Below are 15,382 nucleotides of genomic sequence, written 5' to 3'. Positions count from 1 at the left end.
TATAGGTGACTCTTCAGTGGCATCTTCTGGATCCTTTATTTTTTAAGAATGTACTGAGCAATGCAAATGGATGTCAAATAAAGACTGTTTGATGCTCTTTTTTATAGGCTATGTTAATAATGAAACATAAATAAACGACACATCCGTTTGAAGGTTTTGAAAAAATTAAAGATAAAATAAAAGTTTCTGGTTAAAAGCTACATCTAAGTGTTAACCATAAGAAATAATGCATGATAAGTGTTTCCTGTAATATTATGAGTCATTGCCGTTACGGGATGTGTTGCGGTCTGTGACTGTCCCACAAAAGGGTAGCGGTGCGATGAGCCAACCAGAGGGAGGCCCACATCACCCATTTCTTCATTGAGCTCCATTTAAATATCATTTAGTGTTTAAAACGCCAAACAAATAATTAATTAATTCCAATAAGTTTAAAAGACTGTAATTTAACACGAAAATGAACACCCGTCCAACAAATCACTAATAAAGTATATCAAACGCACTTTATTGAGTAATCAGCAGTGAACGTGATTGGTCCATCGCGTTCAGCGCTGAGAAAAGTATTGCTAGCCGCGTGACATACTTTCTCTGGAATATTTTTTTATTACGTAATGGATAATGATTTATATTTTTAAAATGTCTGTGAGGAACCGTGCTTTAACTTGGAGGTATTATGAAACAGTAACAATTGTCAAATTTTGAGTATTATTATTTCGCTTCTACATGACGCAAATAAGCCCCGCCCCTTAATTCACTTCAGTCTCACGCTGAAAGCCGTTCTTCGTATATTTTCAGTTTTCTGGGTTTGTCCTGATAAAGTGAAATGCAGCCCACTTGGGCGGAACTCAAGTTTATCTTTTGGCATGTCGTTCGCCAGACATGTAACCATAACGCAGAGTAATCATGCCGTGTCCTGCCTTCACAGCTCATATACTTTGCTGGCTTTGTCTTTGTGGTATGTACATGATATTCTTTTAATTATTGTAGTAATATGTTTTACTTTTTAATGCTTAATATATTATGAATAACACCCTGAAAGTTTAACCTGTAGCTTCTGTCCGCTTTTATTTAGATAACGTCTTTTAATGGTAGCCTATTGACTAGATAGCCTGCGTCAGGCTGATTTTAAAGAAAATGTTAAACATCAACAACAAAAACACAACTATTACTCTTAAATTTCAATTCCTTAACTGTATGAAATGTACTAATGTTAAATATGCCAGAATGTGTCTAGACTTGGTCCCAAAAATAAAATTGTTGAAGTAAAAGAATATCCAGGGATGTAGCTTGCACTATTTTAAAAGGGAGTTTAATTTATTTATTTATTTATTTTGAACGGCAGACATGTTAATCTAAGGTATTTTTTTACAACATGATCTGTCTGAGCTTAGCTTTATTGTTAAATAAAATAATATTGTTGAATACTGTCTCCCAGTACTGGGTTGTGGCTGGAAGGTCCTCTGCTGCCTAAAACAAATGCCAGAGTAGTTAGTGGTTCACTCTGCTGTGGTGACCCCTAATGAATAAAGGGATTAAGCTGAAGGAAAACGAACAAAAAATGCTGAATAATATTTCCCAGTAATGGGTTGTGGCTGGAAGGGCATCTGCTGCGTAAAACATATGCCAGAGTAGTTGGTGGTTCATATCGCTGTGGTGACCCCTGATGAATAAAAGGACTAAGCTGAAGGAAAATGAGTGAAAATGTTAAATAATATTTCCCAGGACTGGGTTGTAGCTGGAATGGCATCCGATGCATAAAACATATGCTGGAATAGTTGGTGGCTCATTCCTCTGTGGCGACCTCTTTTAAATCAGAGACCAAGCCGAATGAAAATGAATCAATGAATGTTATATAAAGTGAAATAGTATGATTATGACTTTTTTTTCTATCATTTATTTTTAATTTATTTTTGGAAAACATGTATTAACCTAGCCTAAACTCAAATTTATATCAAATAGTTGTCTTTTTATTATATCATGTATTTTTGTAGGTGGTAATAATTGTTAATTTAAGTAAATTATGAGGTGTTTTTGTATTCATCATCAGGATGTGTGGCAGAAAGTATCCGTACATTACCTCATGTTGAGCGTTTTGATGTGGTGAGACCTAAAAGACTGAACCTCAGTAAGGTACGTCTACTTAGTGTTAAAACAGCAGTTGGTTTTATTCTTTTATTTTTACCATGCTTTATTATTATTTTTTAAAGAAACAATGGCATTCTGCTGTCTACATCTGGATTAACTTGTATGACTCCTACATAGGTACAGTCTGATCAAAGTCCACAAAGCCATGAGAAGTATCCTGACAGACTCGCATATAAATTATTCTTTGGAGGAGAAAATCATGTCATTCACTTGGAAAAGAACAAGTGAGTTTGTATTTACTGAACCTTTTTTTATTTGACTCTCTAGGCCTATATACAGTTGAAGTCAGAATTATTAGCCCCCTTGTTTAATTTTTTCTCCAATTTCTGTTTAACAGAGAGAAGATTTTTTTTTCAACACAATTCCAATCATAATAGTTTTAATAACTCATTTATAATAACTGATTTATTTTATCTTTGCCTTGATGACAGTAAATAATATTTGACTAGATATTTTTTAAGACACTTCTATACAGCTTAAAGTGACATTTAAAGACTTATCTAGGTTAATTAGGTTATCTAGGCAGGTTAGGGTAATTGAGCAAGTTATTGTATAACGATGGTTTGTTCTGTAGACTATCGAGAAAAATATATAGCTTAAAGGGGCTAATAATTTTGTCCTTAAAATGGTTTTTAAAAAATTAAAAACTTCTTTTATTCTTGCTGAAATAAATAAGACTTTCTCCAGAAGAAAAAATATTATCAGACATACTGTGAAAATTTCCGAGCTCTGTTAAATATCATTTAGGAAATATTTAAAAAGAAAATTCAGAGGGAGGCTAATAATTCTGACTTAAATTGTGGGTAAAAGTAATAACTTTCCCCGTTTTTTTAGGCAACTCGTTGGACATAATTACACTGAAATATACTATCAAGATGACGGATCAATTGTGAGCAGAAATCCAAGTTTTAAGGTAAGTTACTGTAATTCACATCTGTCTTTAGAACAGCATACTAGCGAATTGTGCATACTACTTCTTCAGTATTCATTTTCTTTTAATTCAATTAAAATTTACTTGTCTAGCACTTTTCACAATAAATATCCTTTTAAAGCAGCTTTACAAATAATATAATATAATATAATATAATATAATATAATATAATATAATATAATATAATATAATATAATAATATTTTTCTAAAATGTAAAAATATTAGTGGTGTCAGAATAATAAATTGAGATAAAAGAGAAAACAAAACAATTTTAACCCTAAATCCATTTAATCTTGACTTAAGATTTTATTTCTAAAACCATTTTGTCTCTCCAGTAAATGTTTTTTAAATAATTAACAATAAAATAAATGTATACACTACAGAAAAACATTTTGAGCTCGATTTCTTTTTAGCAGTACATTACATTATTTAAATGTATTTAATTTTGTGTAATTTAATTAGATGCATTTTGTATTAATTTCAACATTATTGTGCACAATAAAAATAGACAGTGCAGCCAGCTGATCTGAACTGATTTTCCATCACATATTCTCCACTTTTTAGAACTTTATTTACTTAAAGTTTTTTTTTTTTAATACTTGAAGTTTCTTTAAAGGATAAAGTAGAACACACAAGTCATCTTTAGACAGCTGATTGAAAAATGGATCTGTATCTGCTTAGAATACAGTGTAAAGACACGATGCTGCATTAAATGTTTTATATAAATACACATTCTTGAACATTTATACTGCTTCAGGTTTGGTTTCTGTGCTGTCTTTGCTTTGTAAACATGTTTATAGACAGATAGAATACCTTATGCAGTTAGAAACCTGTTTGTGTGTTTTTAGGACAATTGCTACTACCATGGGCACATTCAAGATATGGAATATTCCTCAGTCAGCGTGGGAATCTGTTCTGGGATCAGGTAATAAACAATATTATGTTGCCAGTGCACTCTACACAGTCAAAAAAAAATTGTTCAAACTACTTACTTAACTACTTGAAACAAAACAATTCTTGGGATTTCATTGGGACGACTTAACTTTTTTGTGTTTAATCCACATAAATTTGTTAAAAAGTGTTAACTTAATCGATTTATGTTGTGACAACAAAAATTAATTGTGTGGAATTCTGCATTTTTTACAGTGCACTCCATGTGGTAATTTACAGTAATTATTTAAAAAAGCTGTTTCTACTTAAATTAATCGATAAAAAAAGTGTTGCTTATAAAAAAATAGTGCCAAATATATTTCATAACACTTTACAATAAAGGTGTATTAGTTAATGTAAGTTAATGCATTAGTAACATGCATTAACAGTGAAAAACACATTTGTTAAGCATTCTTAATTTTAGTATGGCTTAATATACAGTTGAAGTCAGAGAATTATAAGCCCTATTATTATTATTATTATTATTATTATTATTATTATTAGTAGTAGTAGTAGTAGTAGTAGTAGTATTAGTATTATAAGTATTAGCCCAGAGAAAAATTTAGCCCTATATACATTTCTGAAGATCGCGAATTATGTAGCCAGAACTCCTAGGTCCCGTTCCCTTAGTGGTTTCAAGGAATCATAAACTGAGGAATCAGAGTAAACTAATAAGGCATAGAATTTAGAAATAAGCCCTTTAAAATACCTTACTGACAGCATGGTGTCCTCCAGTTCCGATAATTTAAAACGAAATTGGTTTTGCTTTAGTAGGGACTTTATAAAATGTCGAATTTGAAGATATTTAAAGAAGTCTTCGGAGGGAATATTAAACTCTGTTCCAATTTGTTCAAATGATTTCACACCTGTCATTTTAAATTATGGGTGCAACAATACAGATTGCTCACAGTTTGGATTTCGGTTTTAATGTCACGGTTTTGATTCGGTATAAAAAAACAAGAGACTGTCAAATAAAAATATAGAAAAAGTCTACAAGCAAAAGCACAAATTAATACAATATAGCAGAGATACTACTTAAAAAAACAGCACTTCTCAGTTTTTTTCAGGTGTCTAATTGTAGTTTTCAAGTAAATAAAACACTGCATGCTGTATATAATCTTCACTGTATATCTTAAATAAAGGTTAATCATTGAGCTATAGATTTTAAGAACAGAGCAGCTTTTTGTTATCTTTTGTTTTTTTTTATTAATATTAAAAACACAGACAGCAGGAATAAGTTGTTTTCACTTTCAGGCAATCTACTGATGCGTCACACTGAGACAATTACAGACAACCCAATTTCTCAAATGTTTTCTTTCAATGTAACGTAAAAACGTCCCGAGCTTTAGAGCTCACTGATGCAATTTTATTAAAATGTTATTGCAAAACCGAAAAACACAATTTTCATGAGCATATTGAACCATGGAGGTTGTACCGAACTTTTTGTGTACTTACCGTATTGTGACATCTTTATTTGCAATGTTACAATTTTTAGATGACCATTTTTCCTATTTTCCATCAGAGTAAACAAACAAGAAAACATGTCATATTTCTTGAAGGAGAATGAATCTGCATTGAGAACGTTTGTATGCTTCTGCATCTTGTCTTCTACCCACAGAGGTTTTGTCAGAGTGAAACAACAAGTCTATCTGATTGAGCCCCTAGCTAACCACAGTGATGGAGATCATGCACTCTATAAACACCAGCATCTGAGGAGAAGGAGAAGCTCTGCTGGTGAACCGAAAACCATGTTTTATGACCACGAACCACAAGTGAGCGCTGCCTTAAAGTCGAGCAGATGGGTGAGAGCATTCTCTATCTAATATTCTGCATATGAAAAAAAAATGTTAAGAGACTGGGAATGACCATTGACATGTCCTCCTAGAATATGAAGAGTTTTCAAACTCCAAGATTTGTGGAATTATTTCTGGTGGTCGATAACACCGAGGTAAGAATTCAGGCATTCTTTAAAATTGATTTATTGTAATTAACATTTTTTTTAAGACTAATGGTGGTGGTGGAGAATCTACACTGTAAAACCTGATAAAGTTAACTCAAACTGTTTAAGGAAACAGATTGCTGCAAATCATTTTGAAACCAAATGCTACTGTAAAATAATATATATTCAGTCATATACGCATGCATTCTTTGTGTTTACATTGTCATTTAGAGTATTAGAGTATTAAGATAACTTAAGTTTATTTATCAAATAGGTATGATTTCAGTTATTAGAGTGAATAAAGTCCAAACAACTATATAGCTACTCAAATTTACTCAAGCTTTGGTATTGGTATTGGTATATTATTTGGTATGTATTCATTCATAATTCATTTGGTTTGAGTTCTGCTTAATACAATCAATTTATGAGTTACCATAACTCTTTTTCATAGTCAAAGTAACTTTAAAAAAAGTTAAACTTATTTTACTGAGTGATTTCCCCTGTTAGGACTTACAGTATAGACATTAAATATATTACTGAAAGACCATTCCACAATTAGTACCTGAGGTTTTAGAAATGCTGAAAATACTCTTAAAGTACCAGTGAAATCAAAATAAAGTTTTTTACTTTTTAGTATGAACATGTCAGTTTTAAGCTAGTGTTCTCTAAAACAGTGACAAAATCCACAATCTAGAAGGTATAAACATCCAAAACTTGCAGTTTAACACGACCGCCTTAATGGATCAACATTTTTGATAGCCTCATACTTCAGTTTCCATCAAATCAAACCAATCAAATGCTCTAGGCTGTCTGACACCGGTCCCACCCCTTCAGGACACTATTTCTGTCTGTGCTCGAGCTCAACCACTCTCACTGGCAGAGCTGTGATAAAAACGAAAAGAGCTAATGGCTGTTTCTTTAAGGGGGAGGGGCTACTATATATGTATATATATATATATATATATATTTATATATATATATATATATATATATATATATATATATATATATATATAGTTTAAATTACGTCACACATTTCACGGGACCTTTGAATCTTCTTTGTATAATTCTCTCTTAAATTTTTACCATATGCTAAAAACCACTGATATTAAGACTTTAACCCTTATGTGCTGTTGGGGATGATTTTCATCTGCTCTGGGGTGATTTTGAGTCTTAATTTGGCCATAACTTTTTCTGTGTTTCAGCTAGCAGAATGGTTTTGGTGACAAGTCTTATTTTGACACATATTTTGAGAAAATTTGTTGAACTGTAAAAAAAGAAATAAATAAATCAACAATACACTCTGGGCAATTTAATTCCCTTTTATTTTTCCACATTTTTTTGCATAAATTAATCTTAGTCCTGATCAAAACTACTAAATGTTTTAAAAAATTACAAGATTTTAACTCTTAAATTGTTTGATGCATTGTTTTTGTCATGGTGCAATGATGAGACGAGGACAAAAGGTAGGATTCAAGTGCAGTTTTAATGATACAGTCTTTGTAAAGTCTTACAAAGTATCAAATAAACAAACAGAAAAAACAAACAAAACACAAACAAGACTCAGGCTCTAACAGAACATCCACATGACATACAAAGACTCCATAATGAACTCTGAATGAATACTGAAGATGTATTTATAGTCCAAACAATCCATGTTTTTGCCTCATTGACTTCCATTATAACCACATTTTTTTGATTGCAAAATCATGACACCATATAATTATGCATTTTTGTTATGTGGTTATAATAGAAGTGAATGGGGCAAAAACAGCTACCAACAGTAAATTAGGGAGAAAAAATCTAACAATGTATCAAAGCCAGTGTTGTTACTAATCGTTCACGTGTCCAAGACTGTGATAAAAGATAAAAAAATCCAGTCTATTATTATTTTTTTGTATTGAAAATATGTCATTTTGTGTGTGCTTTTCACTAAATCAATGACATCCTTTGTGAATTTGCCATTTAAAAAGTTAAAATCCTGTAATTAAAAAAAAAAAACATTTAGTAGTTTTGATCAGGACTGAGGTTGATTTATGCAAAAAAAAAAAGGGAAAAATATGTGTGTGATGCATTTTTACAGCAATTTAATCCAGTGGACGTTTTCATTCCTAACATAACAAAAGGGTAGTCAATTTGAACAGTGCACAAGGGTTAAAGTTTGTTGGCCAATTGTATTAATTTCAAAACAAATATTGCCTGTTTGATTGCTTGGACAATATTTTATCTAATTGCTAATATTTCTACATTATAGATTGACCAAAAAAAATATTGTAAATGTTAAGTTATGTTTTACTCTTATAGTACAGAAACTTTGGCTCTAGCATGGATTCTATCAGAGCCAGGATGCTGGAGGTGGTAAATCACGTTGACAAGGTATAAGTTCTTTTTTTTTTTCAAATAGAGTCAATGCTAAATATGTTAAGTCATTAATAATTAATATAAATATTTAGATTTTTTGAAACACACTAAAAACATAAGTCTTTTCTCAGTTGTATCGATCTCTTAATATCCGAGTGATGTTGGTGGGTCTTGAGGTCTGGATGAAACAGGACCAGATTGTGGTCAGTGTGAGTTCTGATGACACTCTCAGTCGCTTTATAGAATGGAGGAAGAGCAATCTGCTTAAAAGGGTCAAACATGACAACGCTCAGTTTGTGACGTGAGTATGACCTAATTACCTATTTACTCGGCCGGATGACTGAGATCATTCGCTACACTATAGCAGAGCCTAATGTACTGCACTTTAATATAATGCCCACTCTTTACACTAATGTTTTAATGGTTGTCACTTGTTAACTACTAACTAAACTTGCACTTATTTATCACATTAAAGCTATGGTCTCAAACTGAATTCCTGGAGGGCCGCAGCTCTGCATAGTTTAGCTCTAACCACCTCCAGCTCACTCCTGCTTAATCGTCTTTAGTAGTCTTGAACATCTTGATTATTTGGATCAGCTGTGTTTCATTAGGGTTGGAGCAAATCTGTGCAGAGCTGCGGCCCTCCAGGAATTCAGTTTGAGACCTTTGTATTAAAGAAATAATTCATCCAGAAATAAAAATGTACAAACTATTTATTCGCCCCACAGTAGTTTTAGACCTTTATGAGTTTATTCTGTTGAACACAAAAGAAAACTGAAAACTTGTAATCACTGATTTCAATTGTAGGAAAAACAAGTACTATGGAAGTCAAATCTTCAAAATACTTTCTGTGTTCAACAGAAGAAAGTCAAACAGTTTTTGAACAAGTAAAAGAAGAGTAAATGATTATTGAAGCTATCAAATTCAGCAATTACTAATTCATTTTTTAATTCACATATGTACAGTATGCTGTTTATTTAAACAATGTAAACTAGAGTTGCACGATTCTGGCTAAAATGAGAATCGCAATTTTTTTGCTTAAAATAAAGATCACGATTCTCTCACGATTCTGTAGATATAGAATTATTATTTTTTCTTAAACATATGGTAAAACAACAATAATATTATGTGTAGGTCTACTAGCTTCTATAAATATTTCTATTCTACTTATAATAATTCTAATGTTTATTATGTTTGAGATACATGCTTGCAGTCTGTCGTTGACAACATAAGACCATTTTATTCACTGGTAAAATCATTTGTCATTATCAGATTATATTCAACAATATATAGGCTAGAGTAGTTATACTGACACTGTAAACATTTATTTTCGTGCACAACTGTGGGTTCGCTATGAAAAAAAAACCCATCAAATCTTGTCATAATCATAACTCTAAATTGCGGTATGATCATTTAAATGATGTGCACAATTTCGGTTTCATTTTGACTGCTAAGTGCTGTTCATACTTCACACGCGGCTTCCAAACGATCAATCTGTGCCACAAGCTGATTATTATTTACAACTGTATTACCTGTTATTCGCAGCCTGCGCAGGTTCTGTTCTATCAAGTAGCGCGCACACTCGCCCTCTCGGTCAGCAGCTCACGTCACACGTGATTTCCCGGCCGCGAATACATCATTATGTGAAGACAGAAATGACATTTTGGGGATGAATTATACCTTAGAAATACAGTATGTGACTCTTTCAACATCATTTGGAGGGATCCATGTCGCTGAGCAACGTGTGTGAAGCAATGAAAAGACTCGTGCAGCCGCCTTTTCCTCTCTCCTGAACTTGAAAATATGATTGACAGAATCGTAGAAATGCTGGATTAAGATCGTCTAGGGGTTCGAATCGAGATCGCAATCTTTTTACGATTAATTGTGCAGCTCTACTGTAAACTAAGATAAACAATGATCATTTGTGGGGTTGTGTTATTAACTATGATTAATTATGATTAACTATTTTTTACTATTATTATGTTAACTAATGCATTTATTAATGATTATCGATTAATGCTTCGATATCGCAGTGTAATCATTCGCAATAGTCTCTGTGGCAAGGGGGCAGGGCCCAGAGCCGTGGGAACGTAATGAGACTGCCGCGTAAGTGGATTCACCTGTAGCGCGCACTGGTCTCGAATCCTAAGGAAAGAGCTCTGGACTTTAAGAGGAGGAACGATGGCAAAAGTAAAACAATCTGTTTGGGCCCGGTCCACTCTCGGGTTCCTCGGCCATCGTTCCTCATCTGGTGAAATTGCATTTATATTGCAATATAAATTGCAAAATAAAAAAAATCTCAATATCGTGCAGGCCAAACTATTAACTGTTTTTTTTGTCCTCTAGTGGAATTGATTTTTTGGGTGACACAGTTGGGTTGGCAAACAAATTTGCAATGTGTGCCGAAAGCTCAGCAGGAGTCAATCAGGTATTCATTGCCTAAATTTGCGATGATTTCTGGTATCAAATTAAATCACGATTTGGAACAAAAGGATTGTTTTTTGTTTTTAAAGACAATTACACAATATGCTGTTATTTTCAGGATCATAATCAGAACCCACTGGGCCTGGCATCCACAATTGCACATGAGATGGGTCATAACATGGGCATGTCCCATGATGAGGATCACTGCACGTGTGGCTCGTCAGTGATCAGTTCCTTCTGTATCATGACAGAGAGTGTGGGGTAAGCGGTATTTGTGTAATATCATACTGTTTTCATTTGTCCCTTGGTTAGAAGTCTGATCTCTCTGTCTAGTAGCTGGCTACCAGAAATTAAGGCAACATAGGCTCATTTTGAAAACGTAGCCCTATATATATTTCTGGAGATTGTGAATTATGTAGCAGAAGGCATGTATATATGCATTTCATCTTTGAAACGAATGCTACGAGGGTGATATGACACTGTTCCTTGTTGTGGTTACCAGCCGACCACTTAGCTCCGAATAGACAGCTTTCCCACTGTTACCAGTTAGTCCAGTTAGCTCGTCATGTATGTCAGAGGACTTGAGATGCAGAGAGAAGTTGGGGTTCGAGTCCGGGGAAGAACAGTTCCAGAAAGCGAATAAGATAAAAACAGAAGCCTAAAATAAAACAAACAAGTAAATAACAAGGTGAGAATGTGGTAAAATCTGAAAACATGGTAAAAATCTGGCGGGGGGGTTTCTTTTTCTGGATTGCTTTTTAAAACTGTTGGGTTTAGGGAAGTGGGCGTCCGGGTCAATCAGTGCTTTTGAACACACTATCGGTTGGGTTTAGGGAAGAGAGAGGATTGTTCAGTCGATCAGTCAGTCAGTCATTCTTTATGTCAGTCAGTCGACAGCGGTCTCTGGTGGATTTACGCAAGAACAGCAGAGAAATTTGGCACTCGAAAAGCATTCACAGCGGCCTCTGGTGGATTTACGCTAGAACAGCAGGCCAGAATGGCACTCGCAAGAGAAATTTGAGACCTCGAAAAGCATTCACAGCGGCCTCTGGTGGATTCTCGAAAACATAAACTGCAAAAAAACGGGGACGTATTAAAAATTTCCTGGGACGTATTTGGCGCTCTCTAGAAATGTATATAGCGGTACATTTTCAGAATGAGCCTGGGTTGCATCTAGGCGTCCACTAACTCTCTGTGTAATTCACTAGAAATAACAAATTTACACCTTAAATAAAACCACATAGCACACTAGCAACAAACTGCAATCAATAAGCAACCAGAAATATACTTGATATGCTTTTAAAATAAATACTTATAGATATTTTGGGCTTTTAAGTCAAAGTTATTTACAGTAAAATCAAAAATGGCTATAGTTAAAATGTTTAATACAGTTAATACAGATTAAATTCATTTATTTTGTCAAAATTCCAGCTTCTCAACAAACTGCTTATGTTACAAGTGCTTAAATAGTCACCATGCAAAAATTAGTGTACTTCTAAAAAATACAACATGATTAATGAAACATGATTTAAATGCGTTGGAATCAAAATGATTAATCTGACACTACAAAAAGATTTTATTTTAGGTGTACGATAGCGTGTCATGAAAGTAGACTAATTTGAAGTTTACAGGTCAACATTTAATACAATTAATCATACTTTTAACCTTGAAATATCATCATGAAAGCATATCATGATCTGAACAAATGTACACTAAAAAAATGGTGCTTGCTGTTTGTTCAAACTACTTATATAAAATGAGCTGAAACAACACAATTCTTGAGGGTTTTTTGAGACAACTTAATAGATTTATGTTCAGTCCACTTAAATTTGTAAAAACTAATAAGTTAACTTAATTCCTTCATGTTGTCCCAACACAACTCGATTGTGTGGAACCCAGCAGTTTTTACAGTGAAAGTGAACTGCTCTTCCTAGAAGCAGTTTAAAGTGTTTATTTGGCCGAATATTACAAATTGTTATCTTGTCCATTCAAGCACGCTGTTCCCAGAGCAGTTCAGTGACTGCAGTCTAGAGCAGCTGACTGTATTTCTAGACAACGCCAACCCTAGCTGTCTGCTGGACACCCCCAGCTCATACAAACTGTACAGTGGGCCTGTCTGTGGTAATGCTTTCCTGGACCCTGGAGAGGAGTGTGACTGTGGAACAGTGGAGGTATTACACACATCCCGTATGCATATTTTTAAATAGTCTATGGTAGTGACTCAGTCTAGGCCAGATTGAACACCATCCTTCTTAAATGACATCATTAATGCATTAATGTATGTTTATCTTTGACTCTGATGTGTCAGTGATGACTGGGTTTACCGTCTTGTGCATTTATGTTGAAGGAATGTAAAAATCCATGCTGTGATCCCATGACCTGCAAGCTCACTGAAGGTTCACGCTGTGCTCAGGGAGACTGCTGTGAGAATTGCCAGGTAATGCTTTTTTTTACTGTGGGTAAAATGACCGGGATGAATTTAGCTTGTGTGAGCGGTGGAATAGGAAGTGCTTTTACTAAAGTGCTCTACTATGGACGTACACTGTAAAACAGGGGTGCTCAAACTTGGTCCTGAGGGGGTTGATGTGATGTAGCTCCAATTTGACTGTTTGTAATGCTGGGTTTAAGTCTGGTAATTGTTAATTGATAAATAATTAAAATATTACAGCTCAGAAGCATGTTATGTCTAGATATTACGTTTTGTGGCAGGTAGCCATATAAAAAGCAGGATAAAGTACATACAGGTCATTATATAACCAATTTACCTGATTACTAGCCCTAAATTGCTCATGTCCCAACTTTTTTTGTAATGTGTTGCAGGTCTGAATGACAGGAAAGCACGTATATTTACAAATAAAATGAAGTTGAACAGGCAGTACAACACAACATTGTTCTGAGCTGTAATCGTTTAATTATTTCAAGAGTTCACACTTAGCTGATGATTGACAGTAAAGCTAGTTTGGCGTGCTGTCCCGGGAGAGAGCCCTGAGCTTATAAGACCCTCGAGCCCTGGGCTCCCTCCCGTTACAAGGCGAGAGGGGAGTTTGAGCTCGGGTAGATCTCGATGACTCCCCTTCTTGCTTGTTGTAGCTAAGTGTCGGATATGTATGCTGAAAGGTGTACTCAGAGTTTAGCTAATGTATTTGGATTAATTGTTTAGAGTGCTTGTTTTTGAACTCTGGGAGGAAACCGGAAGACCCGGGGAAAACCCAAGCGACCACGGGGAGAACGAGCAAACTCCGCACAGAAATGCCATCTGGTTTGGAAAGGAATTAAACCAGGGGCATTCTTGTTGTGAGGCAACAGCGCTAATCGCTGGGCACCGTGACGCCTGTTTGAAAGGAGGGAAAGTAGGGTTGGCTGGGGTGGGGGGGTGGGGGGGGTGGGGGGGGGGTTCTTTAAGACGAAGATATTGAGATGAGAAAAGTCTGGTTATTTATAGTGAATTAAGGATCGTCTGATAGGATAATCAGTAATTAGCTAAAGTTGGAACAGCTGTGAACAATCATAAGCACGTGATCCTCTCGAAATTTGTTTATGAATAAACTTCACTTAATTAAGTACCCGGATACGCCTGTTATACTCCATATAACTCCATATAAAATCCAGAAACTAAGCTTTTTTTTGCACAGACTATCTAAATGGTTTCCCTGTTGGAAAGACCTCTTCCCAAAAGGGAAAGCCACCAACAATCAAGAACGCAATGATTATATGATTCAATTAGAAAGAAAAATGAAAACATTATGCTGCACATAAACTAACTATGCATCAAAGTCAATGTTGTTACTAATCTTTCACTTGTCCAAGACTGTTATAACTTATAAAAAACAATCTAGTTCACAATTACTTATTTTGAGTGCTCTAAATGAGTTATTTTGTGTGTTTTTTGTCACCAAACCAGTGAAACTATTTATGAATTTGACAATTAAGCAGTTCAAATCCTGTAATTGTTTAAAATATTAAGCAGTTTTGATCAGTACTGAGGTTGATTAACAGATTTATGCAAAAAAATAAAAAATAAAAGTATTTATCTGTTGCATTTTTACAGCAGTTTAACTTAGTGCATGTTTTCATCCCGAACATATTGTAAGTGGAGTACATTTGAACAGTGCACAAGGATTGAAGAAATTGTTTAAAATAGCTCTGAATAGCTTTTAATACTTCTCTTGACCCTTTTGGCTTTTTAGTACTACTGTGGGTTGGAATGGGACAAGCTCCTCCTGTCCAAATAATTGATTTGAATACTTTAAGAAATAAGACAGTGTTTTTGTTAAACTCTGAAAAGATGTCAGGTTTTTGGCGGAGCTTTAAAAACTGTTGTTGTTTTCCTGTGTAATATGCAATGATGTGAGTTTTGGATGTGATTGTGCAACCAAACTAAACCCAAGAAATCCTGCAGAACTCTGCAGCCACCCTAGCTAACACACCAAATGTTTTTCTCATGGAAGGAGAAAAATAAATTTATTTTTTATGTCTTTTTTGTCTCTTACTTTTATTAAATATTTGTATTGTTGAGTGATATAATAACCAAAATGTCTGAGTGTGACATGCTTGAATACTAAATAGCATTTTTTGCAAAAGTACAGCTGACTGGAAAGACACAGCGCATCAATATCTGAAAATAACTTTAACTTCTCACTTAGCTTTCCTGTGG

At 34.3% G+C, this 15,382-nt stretch overlaps 1 protein-coding gene across 15 annotated transcripts in view; it reads left to right on the top strand.

Annotated features, from left to right (window-relative positions):
- Positions 1–812: 812 nt before the first annotated feature.
- adam8b (ADAM metallopeptidase domain 8b) overlaps positions 813–15,382 on the top strand; it is a 45,388-nt gene continuing 30,818 nt past the window's right edge. For 9 of the 15 annotated variants that reach the window (XR_015503831.1, XR_015503830.1, XR_015503832.1 and 6 more), the window contains exons 1-13: positions 813–952; positions 2,045–2,127; positions 2,260–2,366; positions 2,977–3,055; positions 3,923–3,999; positions 5,623–5,806; positions 5,890–5,952; positions 8,248–8,319; positions 8,436–8,605; positions 10,651–10,732; positions 10,847–10,989; positions 12,722–12,899; positions 13,076–13,165. Coding sequence is in view for 11 of the 15 variants with exons in the window: in XM_087275868.1 (XP_087131994.1) it covers positions 901–952; positions 2,045–2,127; positions 2,260–2,366; positions 2,977–3,055; positions 3,923–3,999; positions 5,623–5,806; positions 5,890–5,952; positions 8,248–8,319; positions 8,436–8,605; positions 10,651–10,732; positions 10,847–10,989; positions 12,722–12,899; positions 13,076–13,165 (1,380 nt within the window). In the remaining 4 variants the exon portion in view is untranslated. Of the gene's footprint in view, positions 953–2,044; positions 2,128–2,259; positions 2,367–2,976; positions 3,056–3,922; positions 4,000–5,622; positions 5,807–5,889; positions 5,953–8,247; positions 8,320–8,435; positions 9,291–10,194; positions 10,733–10,846; positions 10,990–12,721; positions 12,900–13,075; positions 13,284–13,322; positions 13,652–14,289; positions 15,204–15,382 lie in introns of those variants that run through there. The other 6 variants (XM_087275871.1, XM_087275872.1, XM_087275874.1 and 3 more) reach the window with 3 other exon arrangements.

Source organism: Danio rerio, chromosome 12, assembly GCF_052040795.2.
Source record: "Danio rerio strain M-AB ecotype USA chromosome 12, GRCz13ab, whole genome shotgun sequence".
NCBI classification, from domain to species: domain Eukaryota; kingdom Metazoa; phylum Chordata; class Actinopteri; order Cypriniformes; family Danionidae; genus Danio; species Danio rerio.
This window is presented reverse-complemented; position numbering and strand designations above follow the sequence as displayed.